The sequence below is a fragment of the Chaetomium tenue genome (genome assembly GCF_020726465.1).
Source record: "Chaetomium tenue strain MPI-SDFR-AT-0079 chromosome Unknown F5144scaffold_2, whole genome shotgun sequence".
Lineage (NCBI taxonomy): Eukaryota > Fungi > Ascomycota > Sordariomycetes > Sordariales > Chaetomiaceae > Chaetomium > Chaetomium tenue.
In genome coordinates, this window is record NW_027117330.1 from 3463607 (window position 1) to 3479599 (window position 15993).

A 15993-nucleotide genomic window follows, 5' to 3' on the forward strand; every position below is an offset into this window, starting at 1 on the left:
ATTACTTGCGCCCCCCGCTATGCTTTGTTTGCGGTCAAGTCGAGGCGCTTAGTTCGCTCGTCATATCGGAACTGGGGATTTAGTCGAAATATGAAAATATGCGAGTTTATGGGGAGTGCAGCGGTTCCAAGTTGGGGTGCATCGATCATTCCTGGAGAGGATCGAAAATGCCTCTCACCATGCATCACCACGAAGCTCAGCTTAATTATTATTATTAAAATCGCAAGTACTTAGCAGTCAGAATCTTCCGGGATGCCATCGTCAACGAGGTCGGCGTTCGGGGGGCAAAAGTCCCGTGCCAAACCACTCAATACCCAGCAGCAGTGATGGCTTTGCGACGTCGTCGTAATGGGTTTACGAATGTGAATACGCGTCCCGGGAACGGAAGCCAGAAAAACAACGTCTTCACAGTCCATCTGAGTCAAGTTACCGGAGTAAATTTCAGGGACGGCGCCCGACACAGCATCCGGATACTACAACTGGTCAGCTTCGAGTTATATTTGTCGATCCGGGCCCGTCCGCCGTGCACCTGACACTCCCGGTTAGCGAATGACCTCATTGGGTTGGAAACACTCTCCAGGAAGGACATGCACTCTCCAGGAAGGACATGCACTCTCCAGGAAGGACATACAAGTTCGAAACCGGTACAGCTTTGGTGACAGTTGCTCTAAACCTTCGCCCTCATCCCGATCCATCAACTTTGCTACGAACAGGCAAAGGTTGTGTCGAACAAAAACACCCATGATCGGTAGGTCGCCTGAAGGTAGGTAGGTCCTCCGTTGTTGAATGGAACTGAAGTTGCAGCGCAAAACCCCGCCTGCAGCCGATCACATGCAGGACGTGATTTACTGGGTTTGCAGCAAGCGAGGGTTGGGTGATGAACGATGGTTCTTGGCAGGGCCGAGTCAAAACATGATGTCAATTTTGGCGGAGCGGCCGGGACGGTCCACAAACAAGAGACCCGACCCCAGCTCAGTTCTTTGCCGGAGAGCGGGGCCGTCGCCGACAACCATCACCTCTCGAACTATGAGTGACGGTCAAAGTTGAAAAAGAAGAGAAACAAAACGCCCAAATTGCACCAGTTTGGGAGCATCACCATGTTCCGACAATCAGCACTACGACGAATCACCGTGGCTCCCGGGGCTCCAACGCCATTGCGAGTCCATGTTCCCCGCCGTTTACTCTTCTCCCCGCGGAGCACCAGGAGATCTGGCCGGGCTGTCGAAGACAACCTCGATATCAGACGCATTTCGAAACAGTCGGAGGAGTGGCACCGCAACCGGCGCACCTTTCTCTGGTGTGGCGTCGTCGCCGGCGTCTTCTCTTTCATATACACAGCATGGAAGCTCAAGGTCGAGCTGTCCAAGCCCGTGAAGCTCGACGCCAACCTTCCCTCCTCCAATCCGCTCGCATCACCCGGCGCCGCGGACCGTAAAGTAGTAGTCCACGACGAAGAGGGCCGCGAGATCGTAGCAACCGGGAACAGCACGGTCCCGACCTTTCCCCGCACCCTCGACCTCCCAGCCTTCACAGCCCCGATCACCACCCCCTCCCCAACCACCCAAACCGACACGCTCACGCCAGCCCTCACCACCCCCTCCGGCAACACAACCGAGTACACCCTCGTGGGGCTCGGCCTGCGCACAGTGACCTTCATCAACCTGCAAGTCTACGTGGTCGGCTACTACGTCGCAACCGCCGACATCGCCGCCCTGCAGAGCGCACTCACCAAGAAGATCAACCCGATCGCGACGACGCTGGTGGCGGGCGAGCGCGAGGAGCTGCGCGGCGCGCTGCTGGACCCGGCCGAGGGCGAGCGCACGTGGGACGAGCTGCTCGCGGCGGGGATTCCCGCCCGGTCCGCCTTCCGCGTCGTGCCCGTGCGCGACACCGACTTCCACCACCTTCGCGACGGGCTCGTGCGTGCCGTCCAGGCGCGTGCCACGCCCGAGACCGCGGCCGATGATGCGTTTGGCGAGGCCATGCGCCAGTTTAGGGCTGTCTTCAACCGCGGCAGCGTGCCCAAGCGCAAGGAGCTCCTGCTCGTGCGGGACGAGACGGGGAGGATGAGTATCTCGTATGATGCGGGCGCGAACAAGAAGGAGGGGCGCGCCGCGGGGCGGCAGCTAATTGGCGTCGTGGAGGACGAGCGCGTGTCGAGAGCGTTGTGGCTGAATTACCTGGCGGGTAAGAAGGTCGCCAGTGAGCCCGCGAGGAAGAGCATTGTGGAGGGGATCATGGAATTCGTGGAGCGACCCATCGGCACTGTTGCAGCGCAAGTTGTGCCGGTTGTGAGTTCGAGGGTGTAGGGGGGGGGGGGTTGAAGCGCGTGTATCTTGGTTTTGTACGAATAGAAATACCTCCAGAGCAGCGAGAGCTTGCGCAGTTATGCTAACACACATCAACTCATGTACTCTTAAATACTACTCCGCACGCTGCATTCCAACTAAACGCTTGTATACATCACGAATGTTAGACAGCGCCGCCCGTCTATAGAACAATGGGTATCTTTCCTCATGCATGAACCCTTCGGAACGGCCACAATCACAGAGCACCAGCCTCCTTCAACAGCACCTCGAATGACTTGTCATCCTTGCCGTTAGCGACGACCTTATTTAGATCCGAGCTCCCTCCAATGTGAATGCCACCGATGAAGATGTTGGGGACGGTGCGCTGCTTGGTCATATTCTGCAGAGCGTTCTGGATATCGTCGCCGTCGTCCATCTCGTTGAGCTCGACCGCCTTGTAGTTGACGTCCCGGCTGCTGAAGACACCCTTGGCGTCGCGGCAGTAAGGGCAGTACGACTTGCTAAAGATCACTGCGGGGTGGCAGTGGTTAGCGAGAGTCCGAGGTCTGCGTGAGAAGGAAGCTGTCTCGGGGGTTAACGTACTGACGGCATTTTCGTCGATCAAAGCCTGGGCTTTCTTCTGTGCGGCTTCCATGTTGATTGATGGGGCTGAACCGAATAGTCTGCGGAATATGAAGGACATGGAAGTCGATGCGGGGTGGTGACCTGCGAAAGAAGAATGCGACGGATGTGAGGGGCAAAGCGGACTCCTTTTAATGGCCCGGGTCGTGGTTGCAGGACAGCCAGCAAGGTACGAATTACCACCCAGGCAGGTACCAAAAAAGATGCCGATGCGACGGATTTGTCAACCGCAGTTAGCCGATGGCGGGATTACACTGGAATCAGCAGGGACCAAATGCCAGGGGGATTATAAATATAAACCGTCGCGATGAGTGAGCCAAAATGCTTCTCTGCGCTCTCTTTGGAGCCGAATCTCGGGAAACAGATTTGTCTTTTGCCAAGCCCCTGGATTTGAGATCCGCCTTTCCCTGCACGGAACACTGGTTCCAAAGCCGATGACGCAAATGGTCCGTGCATTGCAAAGCCCGTGGTCTTCCATGGCTGCTCCTGCACTCCTGGTGGAATGTATCATGAAAAAGTGAGACTGAACTCGATCAGAAGGATGGAAGCAAGGCGTGCCCAGTAAATCCTGTAGAGTTAGGTAGCAATGCACCAAGGGCCGTGGAGCTAAAAGCGAAGCTATTCGCAAAGGCCATCCCCGTCTCAAGGCGGCCGAGGTCCAGTCAGCAGTGGATGACCTCATTGTCTCGAATTCCATTCTGTAATTTGCCCCCATTCAACTGCAGAGCACGCAATGTCAAGAGGCAAACTTCTTGGGCCTGGGACGATCGTGCGCGCCTGTCTCGTGGTGGATTTCTAACCAGTCGTCTAGAACGAAGCGGCTGCGCGGCTTAGATGGGATGATACGCATCTTGATTCTGTTCAACATCAGATACCGCCATCCTGATGGGGATCTGAGATTGGGGCCAGGCACACACTGCAACATCAGGCGTGTCCAGCCCGTATTGAACCTCTCAACAGGGCAGCCTATCCGGTCAACCGCTGATCCCCCAACCAGTTCATTCCCATTTTTGAATTCCGCGGGATGCGCATCGGGTTATCAGCGATCTGTGGTTGTGCAGCATGTTTGCATCGAGACGACTCAGGGTCAATAAACCTGGGTTACGGTTGGTCAGAAATTCGACTGTGGACAAATCGCAGCTGGATGGTGAACAAGCGGATCCCAACCAGATGGGAGGGGTTTGATCCACATTTACCGGGTTAAGGCGGGGTCTCGGGCCACGGGGTCGTTCCAGGACATTGAAAAACTGGCACCCTTGCAGCCCTGCCGTCAGTCATGACCGCCACCCAAAAGTAATCGACCGGTCGGGAACAGCAGAGACATTCAAACGGCCAGCAACCTCAACGTCACCCGCACATTGCCCCCAAGGCTGTGATCGACCAAACGGCGTTGTTTTGTTTCCTTTTCCGGAATTCTGGTGTGAGGACAACACAACTCTTGTGCTCCCCTTTCAAGGGCGACGGCTTTAGCCCAAACGTGGTCATTGACGGACCAGTCCTCTCCCTCCGACTGATGCATCAGCCCAGCAAGTTTCGCGATTCCCCGCGTCTCCGCGTTCATCGTACCAGGCGACGAGCCGGCTGATATAATCCGGCTACCGGTCCCTCTCTCTCGCTCATCAGGTCGACGGCATCCTGTCGTAAGACCGCACTAAAGTCGCCAAGGTGGCTTCAGGTTCGGAAATTTGGGCATCACCAGGTGCCTCGTTCGCCAACATTGCTGGCAACCTTACTTCAGCACTACGGAGTCTCCCTGCCTCACTCCAGCCTTACTTGGATACCACCGCGGACCGCCTGGTTGGTGCAACCGAGTATCTCCAATCAACAACCGGCTTTTCGCCCACAGTACTCTACACCACCGCCGGTGTCATCCTGTTGCTCGGTGCGATACCGGCCGTCGCGTCACGCAACGGACAAACCAACAAGAAATCCGGGATCATGGCGCGCTATGGCTTCTCAAATCGCTGGGCCGTCTCGCCCTTCAGCTCTCAGGAGGGCGTGCCCGACGTGACCTCGGATGACTACAGCTACATCACGTCGGCAGACCTGGAAGACCATGGCATCGACATGCCCCGGCCATATGCCCCTCACTCTCATGTGGTCGAACCGCATTCTCACTTCGCACCTCCGCATTCCCATTACGCCCCTCCTCACTCTCACATCGACTCGCATCCCCATTCGGCGCCGCCCCCAACGTACGGCCGACAACGACCCGAGGACGACGTCCTGCTGATCAAGCACAAGGCCGTCAACTACCCCGAGCACTTTCCAGCGTATTCCATCGGCGACGGGAAGCTTTTAGTCAGCGATCTCCGCGAGCGTGTCAGAATAGTCATGGACCTGTCAGATCGCCAGGCGAGACGGATCAAACTCTACTACAAAGGCCGCCGCTTGAAGAAGGCTGACGCGCCGGTACGTGAGTATGGTGTCAAGAATAACAGCGAGATCCTCATGGTTCCCGGAGAGTCGAGTCGTGGGAGCGGCAGTGAGACCAGCGAGGAAGTCGCGGGACTGGGCCGAGACGAGCGGGAACGCTATGAGACCCAGGCGAGCTCTCCGAGAGTCGGCAGGTCGGGTAGGTGGGACGACCGCAGTCCGCGTGGCAGTGGGTCGCAGGTTGGTCTTGATGTCCCGGTGGACGACAACAGGAAACGAGCTGCATCGAGAGTTCGGACTCAATCCCCTGGATCCGGGGTGTCTACCGCCAGTGCTCCTGCCGCCACTCCCGTTGGCAAGCCCGGAGGCCCTATCGAAAAGCTAAACGGGATCTCCGCAGACTTCAACGGCAAATGGCTCCCCCTCTGCCTTGAGTACATCGCCAGAACTCCTAGCGACCCGAAGAAGCGCGTCGATGAGCATCGCAAGATCTCCGAAACCGTCATGCAGCAGACCCTGTTAAAGCTTGACGCCGTCGATACATCCACAGAACAGGGCGCGCGGGCTATGAGGAAAGCGCTAGTGGTCGAGGTGCAGGGCGTCCTGAACAAGATGGATGCTGCGAAGAATGCAGCATCATAGTGACTTGTGCTCCCGACATGTGGCACTCCAGTCCTAATTCCAGACGCGTTTCTGGGACAAACCCAGCCTGAACGTCTTCGCTCCTTCTGCGCCTTTTCCATCCTCCCTTTCCTGCCTGTTCCCTTGTAGTTAGTTTCTTCCACTTTTTTTTAATACAGACAGCATAGCGAGATGCAGATGGTTATTTCCGATTCTACTTCAAGCATGAGAGCCCAAACTTTGTTTCTGTTAGTCATCATTCTGTTCTGTTCTTTACTTCGGGAGGTCAACTGGCTCTCGACCTCCCCTTAGTGATCAATATCTCTCCTCATAATGGAATAATAAACTTGCTTCCTGAAGCGTATGCCAGCTCACGTCCATGAGCCACGATTAGACTTCAAGTTTCGCATAAGGGGTGACTGCAAAAAACCTAAGCTTAAGGCTCAAATGGGTCGTGATGGCTGGCAGCTGCCCATCTGTCGCCAAACCAGCTGGTGGATCTGGGGAAGAAAGAGTCGAAGCCCCACCATGCGGGCGCGGTAGGTCTAACCCTATCGCACGCTGCCTCAGGCCACAATCAGCGCTCGCTTGCCGACCTCCACTCGCTCCGAATTCGGCCTAGCGCATTTTCGCCGGGTTGGCTGCACAAGGCCAATTTTCAGCACACACAAAAAAGTCGAAGAACGACCATCAACCATCACAAGGGTAAGGAAGCAGCCAGCTGCTACTCGATCAGCCGGACTGTGACTGATCAACCTTTTCTTTCTTTCTTTTAGCCTAGGTCATCACGCCAAAATGTCTTCGTTCGAGTCTGTGGTACGTACGCCTCAGCTTCCCTCAACACCTGCACCTCGAAAGCCGCGCGAGATGCCGGCCGCTCCAAGTTCGCGATGCAATCACGGGAGACAGCGGCGGGAACGGCGGACGGCTGGAGGGCGGCACAATCGGGGTGGGACATTGGGATTCAGGAGTTCAAGAATGCTAACAGCGATGCGCAACAGGTCGTGATCGATGGCAAGGGCCACTTGCTTGGCCGCCTGGCCAGCATCGTCGCCAAGCAGCTCCTCAGCGGCCAGAAGATTGTCGTCGTTCGCTGCGAGGACCTCAACATCTCCGGCGAATTTTTCCGCGCGAAGCGTACGTACCACCTTTCATTGTTCGGCATTGGGCGGGATTTCGGTGGTCAGAGTGAAGGCGGGGCATTGGGACGGGAACAGGGAGCACTTGGGATTTGGCCGCTCGGATGATGGGGGAATATCATGGCGGGATTGAGGACAGGATGCTAACTGTTGGGAACAGTCAAGTACCACGCCTACCTCCGCAAGGCGACCCGGTACAACCCCACTCGCGGTGGTAAGTCGAACATGCACGGCCAGAGGCTCCGCGACCAGGCGAATCTAACCGCGCACAGGTCCCTTCCACTTCCGCGCCCCTTCCCGCATCTTCTACAAGGCCGTCCGCGGCATGATTCCCCACAAGACCGCCCGCGGTGCCGCCGCCCTTGAGCGCCTCAAGGTCTTCGAGGGTGTCCCCCCCCCGTACGACAAGAAGAAGAAGATGGTTGTTCCCCAGGCCCTCCGTGTCCTGAGACTGCAGCCCGGCCGCAAGTACTGCACCGTCGGTCGTCTCAGCCACGAGGTCGGCTGGAAGTACCAGGACGTTGTCGAGAGGTATGTTCCTCATGGGATCTCCGAACGGGCCCGGCTCTTGCGGGTCGAGGGGAAACGCTGGAATACTGACTCTGTGATAGGCTCGAGGAGAGGCGCAAGGCCAAGGGCGCCGCCTACTACGAGCGCAAGAAGCTCGCCGCGAGGCAGCTCTCCGAGGCGAAGAAGACCGCGAAGGTCGACACGAAGACGACCGAGGCCCTCCAGGCCTTTGGCTACTAGAGATAGTGGCCGACTCGCACACCTCCTTGTCCTTTATGCGATTTCACTCTAGATTGGCGCGGTGGTTCGGGGCATCAACTTCATTTGCGTGGATGGTGGGGATAGGCAATGGCTATCTGACTCGCTGTGCGTCCCAGGCTTGGGACCTCATAAATACATGAGATCAACCAATGGAGACCGAGGTTGCATGGGACGAAGACAGCACAAAACGAAATACCCGGTGCTGGCGGCAAGGCTTCGTGATGTTGTTGGGCAGAGGCGCTGTTAAGTCAGGCCTCTCGATATGACCGCCGAACGCCTCGGCCAGTGCCTCGCTCATGCTGAATAAATGACCATAATCTGTACCAGCGCCAGTTAGTTGTGAATGCAAAGGGACGAGCCCGGGTGGGCTGGTGAACCATTTGGCAATGTCTTGACTGTCTTTTGTGGCCAAATCTCGGAAACCGTTCGAGCTGCTTACAGCACACAAGGCACAGATTCAGGCAGCGGATGTGATATCCCTTGATGTGGTTCCGAGATCATCGAGACGAGTCCGGGAGCTACAGAGGTGGTGGGTACGATGACGTACCGCCCCTGGAGGGTGTAAGTCGTGCTGAGAATAGGAACTGCCCACCCAAAACTGGAAGCCTTAGCCCAACAGCATGTCTCGGTCACTCTGCAAACAGCCCCAGCAACCCCGATGTCACTTTCTACATTCTTCACCTTATCAAGGTTCTGTGCCCATGCCACGGTTCTGCCCTTCCGGGTTCCTTAAGCTCAGATGCCACGGCGTTGTTCTCTGTAGCCTTACCCTGCTGTTGGACTGGAAGGCTTCCATCATGGTGATTTCATGTTGCGTCACTTTGGGTACTGGTGTTCTCTCAGATACTCGTCCAACAAGCTGGCTACCTACCTATCCAGTTCGTATATCACAGTTCTTCTACCTCTTCATTCGGAGCCAAAAAGTCAACCGCAAAGAACTAAGCCGCCCGAGTGTACCATCTCATCCCAGGATGCATCATCATACACCTATGCGCCTTTCCATGTTCCCCGAGCCGCCGCCTTGGGACTGGTTACGAGAAAAACGATACCCAGGGGTACTCAAGTTGTGGAAGCTGGGTTCAGATGGTACCCCCCTTAGTTCCAGTACTCCCCCTGGTCCCAGGAACTTGCATACACTGAATAGAAGGGATCGCATTCACTAACTTTAGGTGCCAGTCGAAAGAAGCTCGACCACCACTTGCTACGTTTCATTGATAAGCTGATGGGTTTCAAGCTCATGACCTTTACCGAAGGGGCCGGCTCGGACATGGGGTGAACAGCTTTCAGGGCGCGGGACGCCATCCACCCCAGTCGCTAGTCGGGGCTTAATTCGTGATTAGGGGTTTCCATGATCAAGGTATCCCCTCGTCATTATTCTTTAGTGCCACTTTTCTTGAGAACCTCCGGAACGCTCTCCGTAACCTGGGAGATCACGACCCAACCGATCAGCTCCGAATGAATATAAATTACCGTGAAAGTGTACGGCAGACCAATTCCACTGCTTCAAATTGTATCATTGTTCCATCGTTGCACTGCTTCGACCCGGATTCTCAGCGTTCCAGATGCCATCATACGAAGAATACATAAGATTCGTTTAAATGATAACAATCTGGAATACTGCGGGACAGTTGTGAGGCCCTCGAGTTCAATCATGGATAGCTGCCCGTCCAGAGGGTGATGAGGGGCCTGGTATATCTACACCAACAACCTGAGCACTCAAGCTTTATGTTCAATCCCTCGTTCTTTGATCTCACCTCCCTGGCTATATCTAGAAGCCCTTCACTGACCTCGACGAAAAGTCGCGGGTAAAAGGCTTGATGTCTTATCTCTCCTAATCGCTGTAAAACAAATGTGCTTGTATAAACTCTACAACGCTCGGTACGTGGTGGTATGTATTTTCAAAAATCGGCGACGTTTGAGCTGGGTTGGAACTCAAGTACATACATAATGAGGTTCCGAGATGATTAGATAGACATTCTGACGGGATCCCTGCCGTACTTAGCTTTCCGCTCTCTGCTATGTGTGAAGATGATCTTTTTCTTCAATTTGGGCGGCAGGTCACTCCCATGGGGCAAGCATTGCCCCCTTTTGATGTCGTCATTGGTACTTTCCCATAGTCTATCCTCAATCATCTCCCTATGCGTAACTTGTACCTTCAAGTTAAGTACCGATCTTTCTCCTAATGATAACGCACACCACCACCCGTACGCACGCGCCATAGAGCAGCCCTCTAGTTCTCCTTAGCCAGCTGACTTCATGTTTAGATAGGTAATATAGGGGGGCTAGCTTTAGTATCAATAGAGGTTGTCTTTTGTAGACCTAACCTAACTTGGAAAACTAAACATACGCATATTATTAAGTATCTAGGAGGGTATCTAGACTTTCAATTTAACTATACCTTGCCTAGTTTCCTAACTTATCCGATAGAGTGTATCAATACTTAAGCGTAGATTACGCTCGCGTTGAACTACTGTGACGAACCTACTTCAGGACCCTATCCTGTTAGGGTTCAGCTTCGTTGAAGGTAATCTCTCGAGGATGCTTAGGTTCGGTGCAGCCAAAGGGTGCACAACAATAGACTTGTCTCAACAGTAGGCTTGTGAGCTTGTAGCGAACTGTAGTTGTGATTGCTAACTGGAGAACTCCCAGAGCTCTCCAGAACGGGTGACTATATACCTATCTAATTCCTGGGTGCTCAGTCTGCTCAGTCGTCGAGCACACTGAGCACGCTGCTCACCTTGCTCAGTCGTCGAGCACACTGAGCAACTGCTAATTGGTTATACTAACGATTGGCTCGGGGCGTCCCGCGCCCCACTTCATCCGGCACAGTGGTTGTGACAACTACTTAGCATCTCAACTTTGCCGAGTCCTTGAAGCTATTGTATGCGGCACACATGCTGGCTGACTGCTCTCACTAATTAACTCTAGTCGTTGAGAAGCAGAGGCTGGAGAACGTTATCAGTCCAAGGTATTAAACCAAGGTTTCCTTAGTGCTTTATAATTATCTACCTAGATGTTTAGAGTGTGAATTCAAGCCTAATAAAAAAGTTGATTGAGGATTATCCCCTACCTCGCCCGCTAGTATGAGCCGATGTCGAACAAAAGCTGCACTGCAAAGAACGAGACCGGCTTTAAATTTTTAACTCTACTAACCCGACTCTCATAGTAGCCATTTTAAGACTTGATAGTTAATTCTGCTCTATGCTTCCTAAAAGAAATTGCTATCGTCTTGTATTTGCGCCTTAATAGTCCTCTAGTTCCGGAATCTAGTCTCAGACTCAGTTTAGTGGATGTCATATGTGAGAAGAGAAATTCCAACAAACGCTCAACAGGCCAAGCCGGCATCGCTGTAATGCTAAGAGAATTTAGGAAGGAAAATACTTTATTTGCGAGAACGGGCCTATAGACTATGGAAATTACCAAAAGCAAGAGTGAGGAGGAAGTATAGGGGTGATCCAAACAATGTCGTTGCCGGGACGACTGTGAACAGAGCAAACTTGCTGATATCAGGGAAAGATTCGAACCCATTGGAACAACGAATCACAACGGGAGCTTGGCTCAGTTGGAAGAGCGCAGGTCTCATACTACTGTATGATTCGGTGTCAAATCGAAAATATCCTGAGGTCGTGAGTTCGAGCCTCACAGTTCCCACTTCCTTTTGCTTCAACCAACTTTTTTACAACATCTCTCTAACTGACAAAGAACATTTATTTTGCGTCGGGAGACGAAAGGGGGGACAGAGGGTGGGACACGAAGGGCGGTGGGGCGCTGGTTGTTGGTTACATTATCACTTCGGTCACTTGCGACGGTCACAGCCTCATCATTCAAGGGGCCGAAAACACAAATGTTATGCACCAGCATCGCTTGTCTCTTTGCATTCGGCTAGCTCTCCGCTAAGCGGCCAGCTTCTCCTTATATACGGAATTACAGATACAAGCCCTCCGGTTCACCCTCCTGCTTTGTACGTAGCACCCGCTCACGGGCGGCGCGGAAGTCGGCCATCTGCACGCGCATGCGGCGCTCCCGGAGAGCCATGAGACCGGCCTCGGAGCAGATGGCCTTGATGTCAGCGCCCGAAAGGTCATCCTTCTGGGCGATAAACTCCTCCAGATCGACGTCCTCGTTAAGGGACATCTTGCTCGTGTGCAGCGTGAAGATCTTGCGCTTGGTGTTTTGGTCGGGGTTCTCGAACAAGATCTTGCGGTCGATACGGCCAGGTCGGATGAGGGCCGGATCAAGTGTCTCGATTTTGTTGGTGGCCATGATAACTTTCACGTCACCGCGGTCGTCGAAGCCGTCGAGCTGGTTGAGCAGTTCCAGCATGGTCCGCTGCACTTCGCGCTCGCCACCCGAGGTGGAGTCGTAACGTTTTGTGCCAATGGCGTCGATCTCATCGATAAACACGATCGAGGGGGCGTTCTCAGCGGCAACCTGAAGTACGTCAGTGGAAGCTCGAGGTGATTAGTCCGGTGAAGCCTACCTGGAACAATTGCCGAACCAACCGGGGACCATCACCGAGGTACTTTTGGATTAGCTCGCTTCCGACAATGCGCAGGAACGTGGCAGAGGTTTGGTTGGCCACAGCCTTGGCCAGAAGCGTCTTTCCGGTACCAGGTGCACCGTAGAGAATGACACCCTTGGGTGGCTTAATGCCCATCTCCTCGTATAGTTCGGGATGCAACAGGGGCAGCTCGACCGACTCTCGCACCTCTTGGATCTGTTGCTCCAAGCCACCGATATCCGCATACGACTCCGTGGGCGCCTTGTCTAGCTTCATGACGCTCACAAGCGGGTCTGTATCGTCTGTGAGGACGCCGACGATGCTGACGGTTTTGTGGTGCAGCAGTACGCTGGCGCCGGGCTCCAGCAGATCCTTGTCGACAAAGCTCATGATACTGACGTAGTACTCCGGCCCAGTTGTGCTGGAAACGATGGCGTGGTCATCGTCGATCATTTCCTCGAGCGTGCCAACTCCCATGGGGCTGCCCCGCATGTCGTCAACACGGCTGCGTTCGTCGGCGACCCGGTCTGTGGATTCTAGCTCTAAAGTGGGTGCCGAGTTGTCCTTGACAGCCTTTGCTTTCCGAAGGCGTTCTTGGTTCTCGACAAACTCCTCTTCCAACAGCAGGTGATCGTGGATGCGCTGCATGCGCAGCAGTCGGAGCTTGCATCGGCTCGTGGGGAAAACGGGAGGCATCTTTGCGGCCGCGCTAGTGCCACCGGCCCTCTTCTTCTTGCGGCCGATGCGCGCGGTCGGCCTCGGGGGTGGCTCATACTTGGGCTTGTCCTTCTGTTCGTGGCAAGGCTGGTCAGTGATGTACTCGGCGACGCCTTGGTTGGCGATGGTAGATGACCGCCGCGACCCCTAGGAAGCCGAACCTTCTTGTCCTTATCATCTCGCCCATCCTTCCCACCGCCCATACCGCCGCCCATGCCGGATTGATTTTGACCCTAGAAGAACCGTCAGAGCCCACTTAGCGGTCATGTTCGACTGAGCTAACTGTACCATGGTGCTGGTGTGCGACCTTGGTCGAAGCGACGGAGTAAACGATCGGCTTTGGTGCTACGGGATTTATTGACACACAAGGTGCGTTGCTGAAGGTTCCCAGTGCGTAGTGTGGTGATGCGGACGATGAGTGATCTGGCGGCGGGTCTAGGTTTGTTGGTCGAGGTGCGATGTCGATGGTCGGTGCGAGCTTGAGGCGAGCTTTGTTGGGAGCCGCCAGGCGGCAGAGGAACGCGCCAACCAGGGAGTGGGTCCAAAGATGTTGCACCACCAATGACATCAAATCAGCCCACCAGCTTTGTGTAATCCGTAAATGGCACAGGAGAGAGAATGGGGATGCAATCTGTGTTGTCCACCAGTCTGAGAGATCCTTCTTAGGTTACGCACTGGTTATTATCAGCGATGCAGTTGTAGGCCTGGAAGACTTGCTTGGGCAAAATACCAAGGCTGCCCGTGTTTAAACACCCATTCCAGAGCTGGAGGCGAAGCGCCTTGCCCTTCGTCGGCTGAGTTCTGGCCGCGACCCGCAATGACGGAGTGCTTGTTAGTGGGAAAGACCATCCGAGAAAGCTTTAGACACCTGACAAGGCTGTTTCAATTTCGTAGCGATACTATTTCTACCAAACCACCTTCATTCCCATCGACGATAGACGAGTTTCTATCGCTGTCCTAAATTTGGCGAGAACGAACCACATTTCAGCGCTACCCCTCCAAGAAGTACCTAAGTACTCGCCCCCTTGCGATCTCCCCCACACCCACTCTATCGTCTTCTGCCGCGAAACCGCAGCCTCAACCACGTGTAGCCGAACCACAACCATCAGCGCTCCGACTCTTTTCCTTGGACATCGTCGACCGTCATGGCCACCACCCGCGAGCGACGTATTGCGAAGGAACTAGCCGACATTCACAATGACAAGGATAACTCGGGGGTCCTGGCAAACCCCGTTGACCCCTCCAACTTGACGCATCTCAAGGGAACTTTCCCAGGGCCACCCGACACACCCTATGCCGGAGGCACCTACCAAATCGATATTGTCGTCCCCGACATGTACCCCTTCAAGTCGCCCATCATGAAATTCGACACCAAGATCTGGCACCCAAACGTCAGCAGTGTGACGGTAGGTCCGAGCGTCGCAGAGAAGGCAGGAAGCAAACGGAGAGCGGGGCAAGGCAGACGGGGCTCGGGCATCAAGGGCAAGACGACAGAGGTTAACTCGCAGCGTTACTAGGGAGCCATTTGCCTCGACACACTCGGTTCGGGGTGGTCCCCTGTCGGCACCATCAAGATGGCGCTCATCTCGCTACGCATGCTCCTCGAATCGCCGAACCCCAAAGACCCGCAAGACGCCGAAGTCGCGAAGATGATGATGGAGCAACCGAACGAGTTTGCCGCCAAAGCTCACGACTGGGCGGTGAAGCATGCCGGCGCCCCACGGAGGGAAACGCTGACGCACAACTACGAAAAGTCAACCACACCTGTTGTCAAGGACGATCCATCGCGGTACGTTGTTCTTTAGATATGGCGAGGTCTAACTGGGGTTGAGGACATCATTAGCAGCCATGGGACTGGGATCATGCTAACAACGGAGGATTGTTTTCGTCTTTCTTGCAGATACAAAGGCTATAATAAGGACTTGGTGGATCGGTTTGTCAACATGGGCTTCGAGGTTGATGCCGTAGTCGACGCTTTCATCTTCGTGGGTATCGACCGCAACGGGGGCGAGGACTACGAACTGGAGGAAGCGTACATGGGCGACATCACCGCGCGGCTCCTCGGCGAGCAGTAGTATAGCCAAACCGACGTCCCATATAATCAGTGGATTGAGCGCGGCGTATCTAGCTACACTCCAAAGCGCCACTTCACACGGTTGCGGCGGGCACGGGGGGGAGACGAGCGGTGTTAGGCGTCGCCGGCGGGCAGAGGCCGATCCTACTTGTCCCTACACGCATAAGGAAAGGAGTTTATGGATGGCGCATCGGCGGATAACTTTATGGGACTTTGTGATTGTTTTCTCTTTTAGTGTTTAGACGAAATCCAAATGGAACACCTTGCCTCCAACATGTCTCTCAATTACCACGTCGTCCAGGGGCGGACAGGCTGAATCTGCACAGTAAACGGCGTGAGATCAGCCCTTCTAAACGCCGCCGAGCGTGGTTCTTATTTTGGGTAGGACGGCACTGCCTCTTTCGCACGGCAACCGCTTTTCCGGCTCTGTGTTGCTTACGTCGAAACGGGAGCCGACATCGAGTCTCCCGCATGCAAACATGCTCAGCTGAACCCGCAAGATAACCACATTTGCTTGGCCGACCACCCCCATCGGCGATGCTATCCGGTAACTCATGCACCACGCTTTCGGACGCAACCTCGAGGAGGACAACGATTTTGCATGCACCAACATGCAGATGGGCCGTGAAGAAGGGTGGTGAACTGCAAGATAAAACAACAAGAGGCTCATAATGCACAAACGTATTATGCCAAACCACCAAGTCCCCCCTAGTCTATAAGTTTGCTAATGCCTTAGGTTCACCCCGCTCCCCGAGCGTAGTCTCCTTACTCTCACAACCGCCGCCTCATCTCTAGTCACTTCCGCATTCACTCGCAGCGACCAAAAAAAGAGGAAAGGACCAACATGTACAAGGCCAGCACCGG

General features: G+C 54.6%; 6 protein-coding genes and 1 non-coding gene across 7 annotated transcripts; 5 read left to right on the forward strand and 2 right to left on the reverse strand.

Annotated features, from left to right (window-relative positions):
- Positions 1–19: 19 nt before the first annotated feature.
- F5144DRAFT_590621 (chalcone-flavanone isomerase-domain-containing protein) lies at positions 20–2309 on the forward strand (the record flags this gene model as incomplete). The annotated part of the gene is made up of 2 exons (XM_066790174.1): positions 20–38; positions 1114–2309. The coding sequence occupies 2 exons, from the start codon at positions 20–22 to the stop codon at positions 2307–2309; spliced, it is 1215 nt and encodes a 404-aa protein (XP_066646844.1).
- Positions 2310–2544: 235 nt separating this feature from the next.
- Positions 2545–2943, reverse strand: F5144DRAFT_590623 (thioredoxin-like protein; the record flags this gene model as incomplete). The annotated part of the gene is made up of 2 exons (XM_066790175.1): positions 2545–2819; positions 2892–2943. The coding sequence occupies 2 exons, from the start codon at positions 2941–2943 to the stop codon at positions 2545–2547; spliced, it is 327 nt and encodes a 108-aa protein (XP_066646845.1).
- Positions 2944–4679: 1736 nt separating this feature from the next.
- On the forward strand, positions 4680–6119 carry F5144DRAFT_126967 (BAG domain-containing protein). Its single transcript, XM_066782270.1, has one exon. It carries the CDS (start codon positions 4869–4871, stop codon positions 5946–5948), a length of 1080 nt encoding a protein of 359 aa, XP_066646846.1. The 5' UTR covers positions 4680–4868; the 3' UTR covers positions 5949–6119.
- Positions 6120–6529: 410 nt separating this feature from the next.
- Positions 6530–8225, forward strand: F5144DRAFT_563084 (60S ribosomal protein uL13). The gene is made up of 6 exons (XM_066788354.1): positions 6530–6632; positions 6704–6743; positions 6929–7064; positions 7227–7280; positions 7339–7597; positions 7678–8225. Exons 2-6 carry the CDS (start codon positions 6723–6725, stop codon positions 7814–7816), a joined length of 609 nt encoding a protein of 202 aa, XP_066646847.1. The 5' UTR covers positions 6530–6632; positions 6704–6722; the 3' UTR covers positions 7817–8225.
- Positions 8226–11384: 3159 nt separating this feature from the next.
- Positions 11385–11488, forward strand: F5144DRAFT_t46. Its single transcript has one exon. It is a non-coding gene; the product is annotated as a tRNA-Met (tRNA).
- A 190-nt stretch (positions 11489–11678) lies between these two features.
- On the reverse strand, positions 11679–13745 carry F5144DRAFT_563090 (P-loop containing nucleoside triphosphate hydrolase protein). The gene is made up of 4 exons (XM_066788355.1): positions 13344–13745; positions 13217–13288; positions 12318–13127; positions 11679–12268 (listed from the first exon to the last, which is right to left on the reverse strand). The coding sequence occupies exons 1-4, from the start codon at positions 13344–13346 to the stop codon at positions 11762–11764; spliced, it is 1392 nt and encodes a 463-aa protein (XP_066646848.1). The 5' UTR covers positions 13347–13745; the 3' UTR covers positions 11679–11761.
- On the forward strand, positions 13746–15405 carry F5144DRAFT_563095 (ubiquitin-conjugating enzyme/RWD-like protein). The gene is made up of 3 exons (XM_066788356.1): positions 13746–14461; positions 14573–14844; positions 14956–15405. Exons 1-3 carry the CDS (start codon positions 14201–14203, stop codon positions 15128–15130), a joined length of 708 nt encoding a protein of 235 aa, XP_066646849.1. The 5' UTR covers positions 13746–14200; the 3' UTR covers positions 15131–15405.
- Positions 15406–15993: the final 588 nt, after the last annotated feature.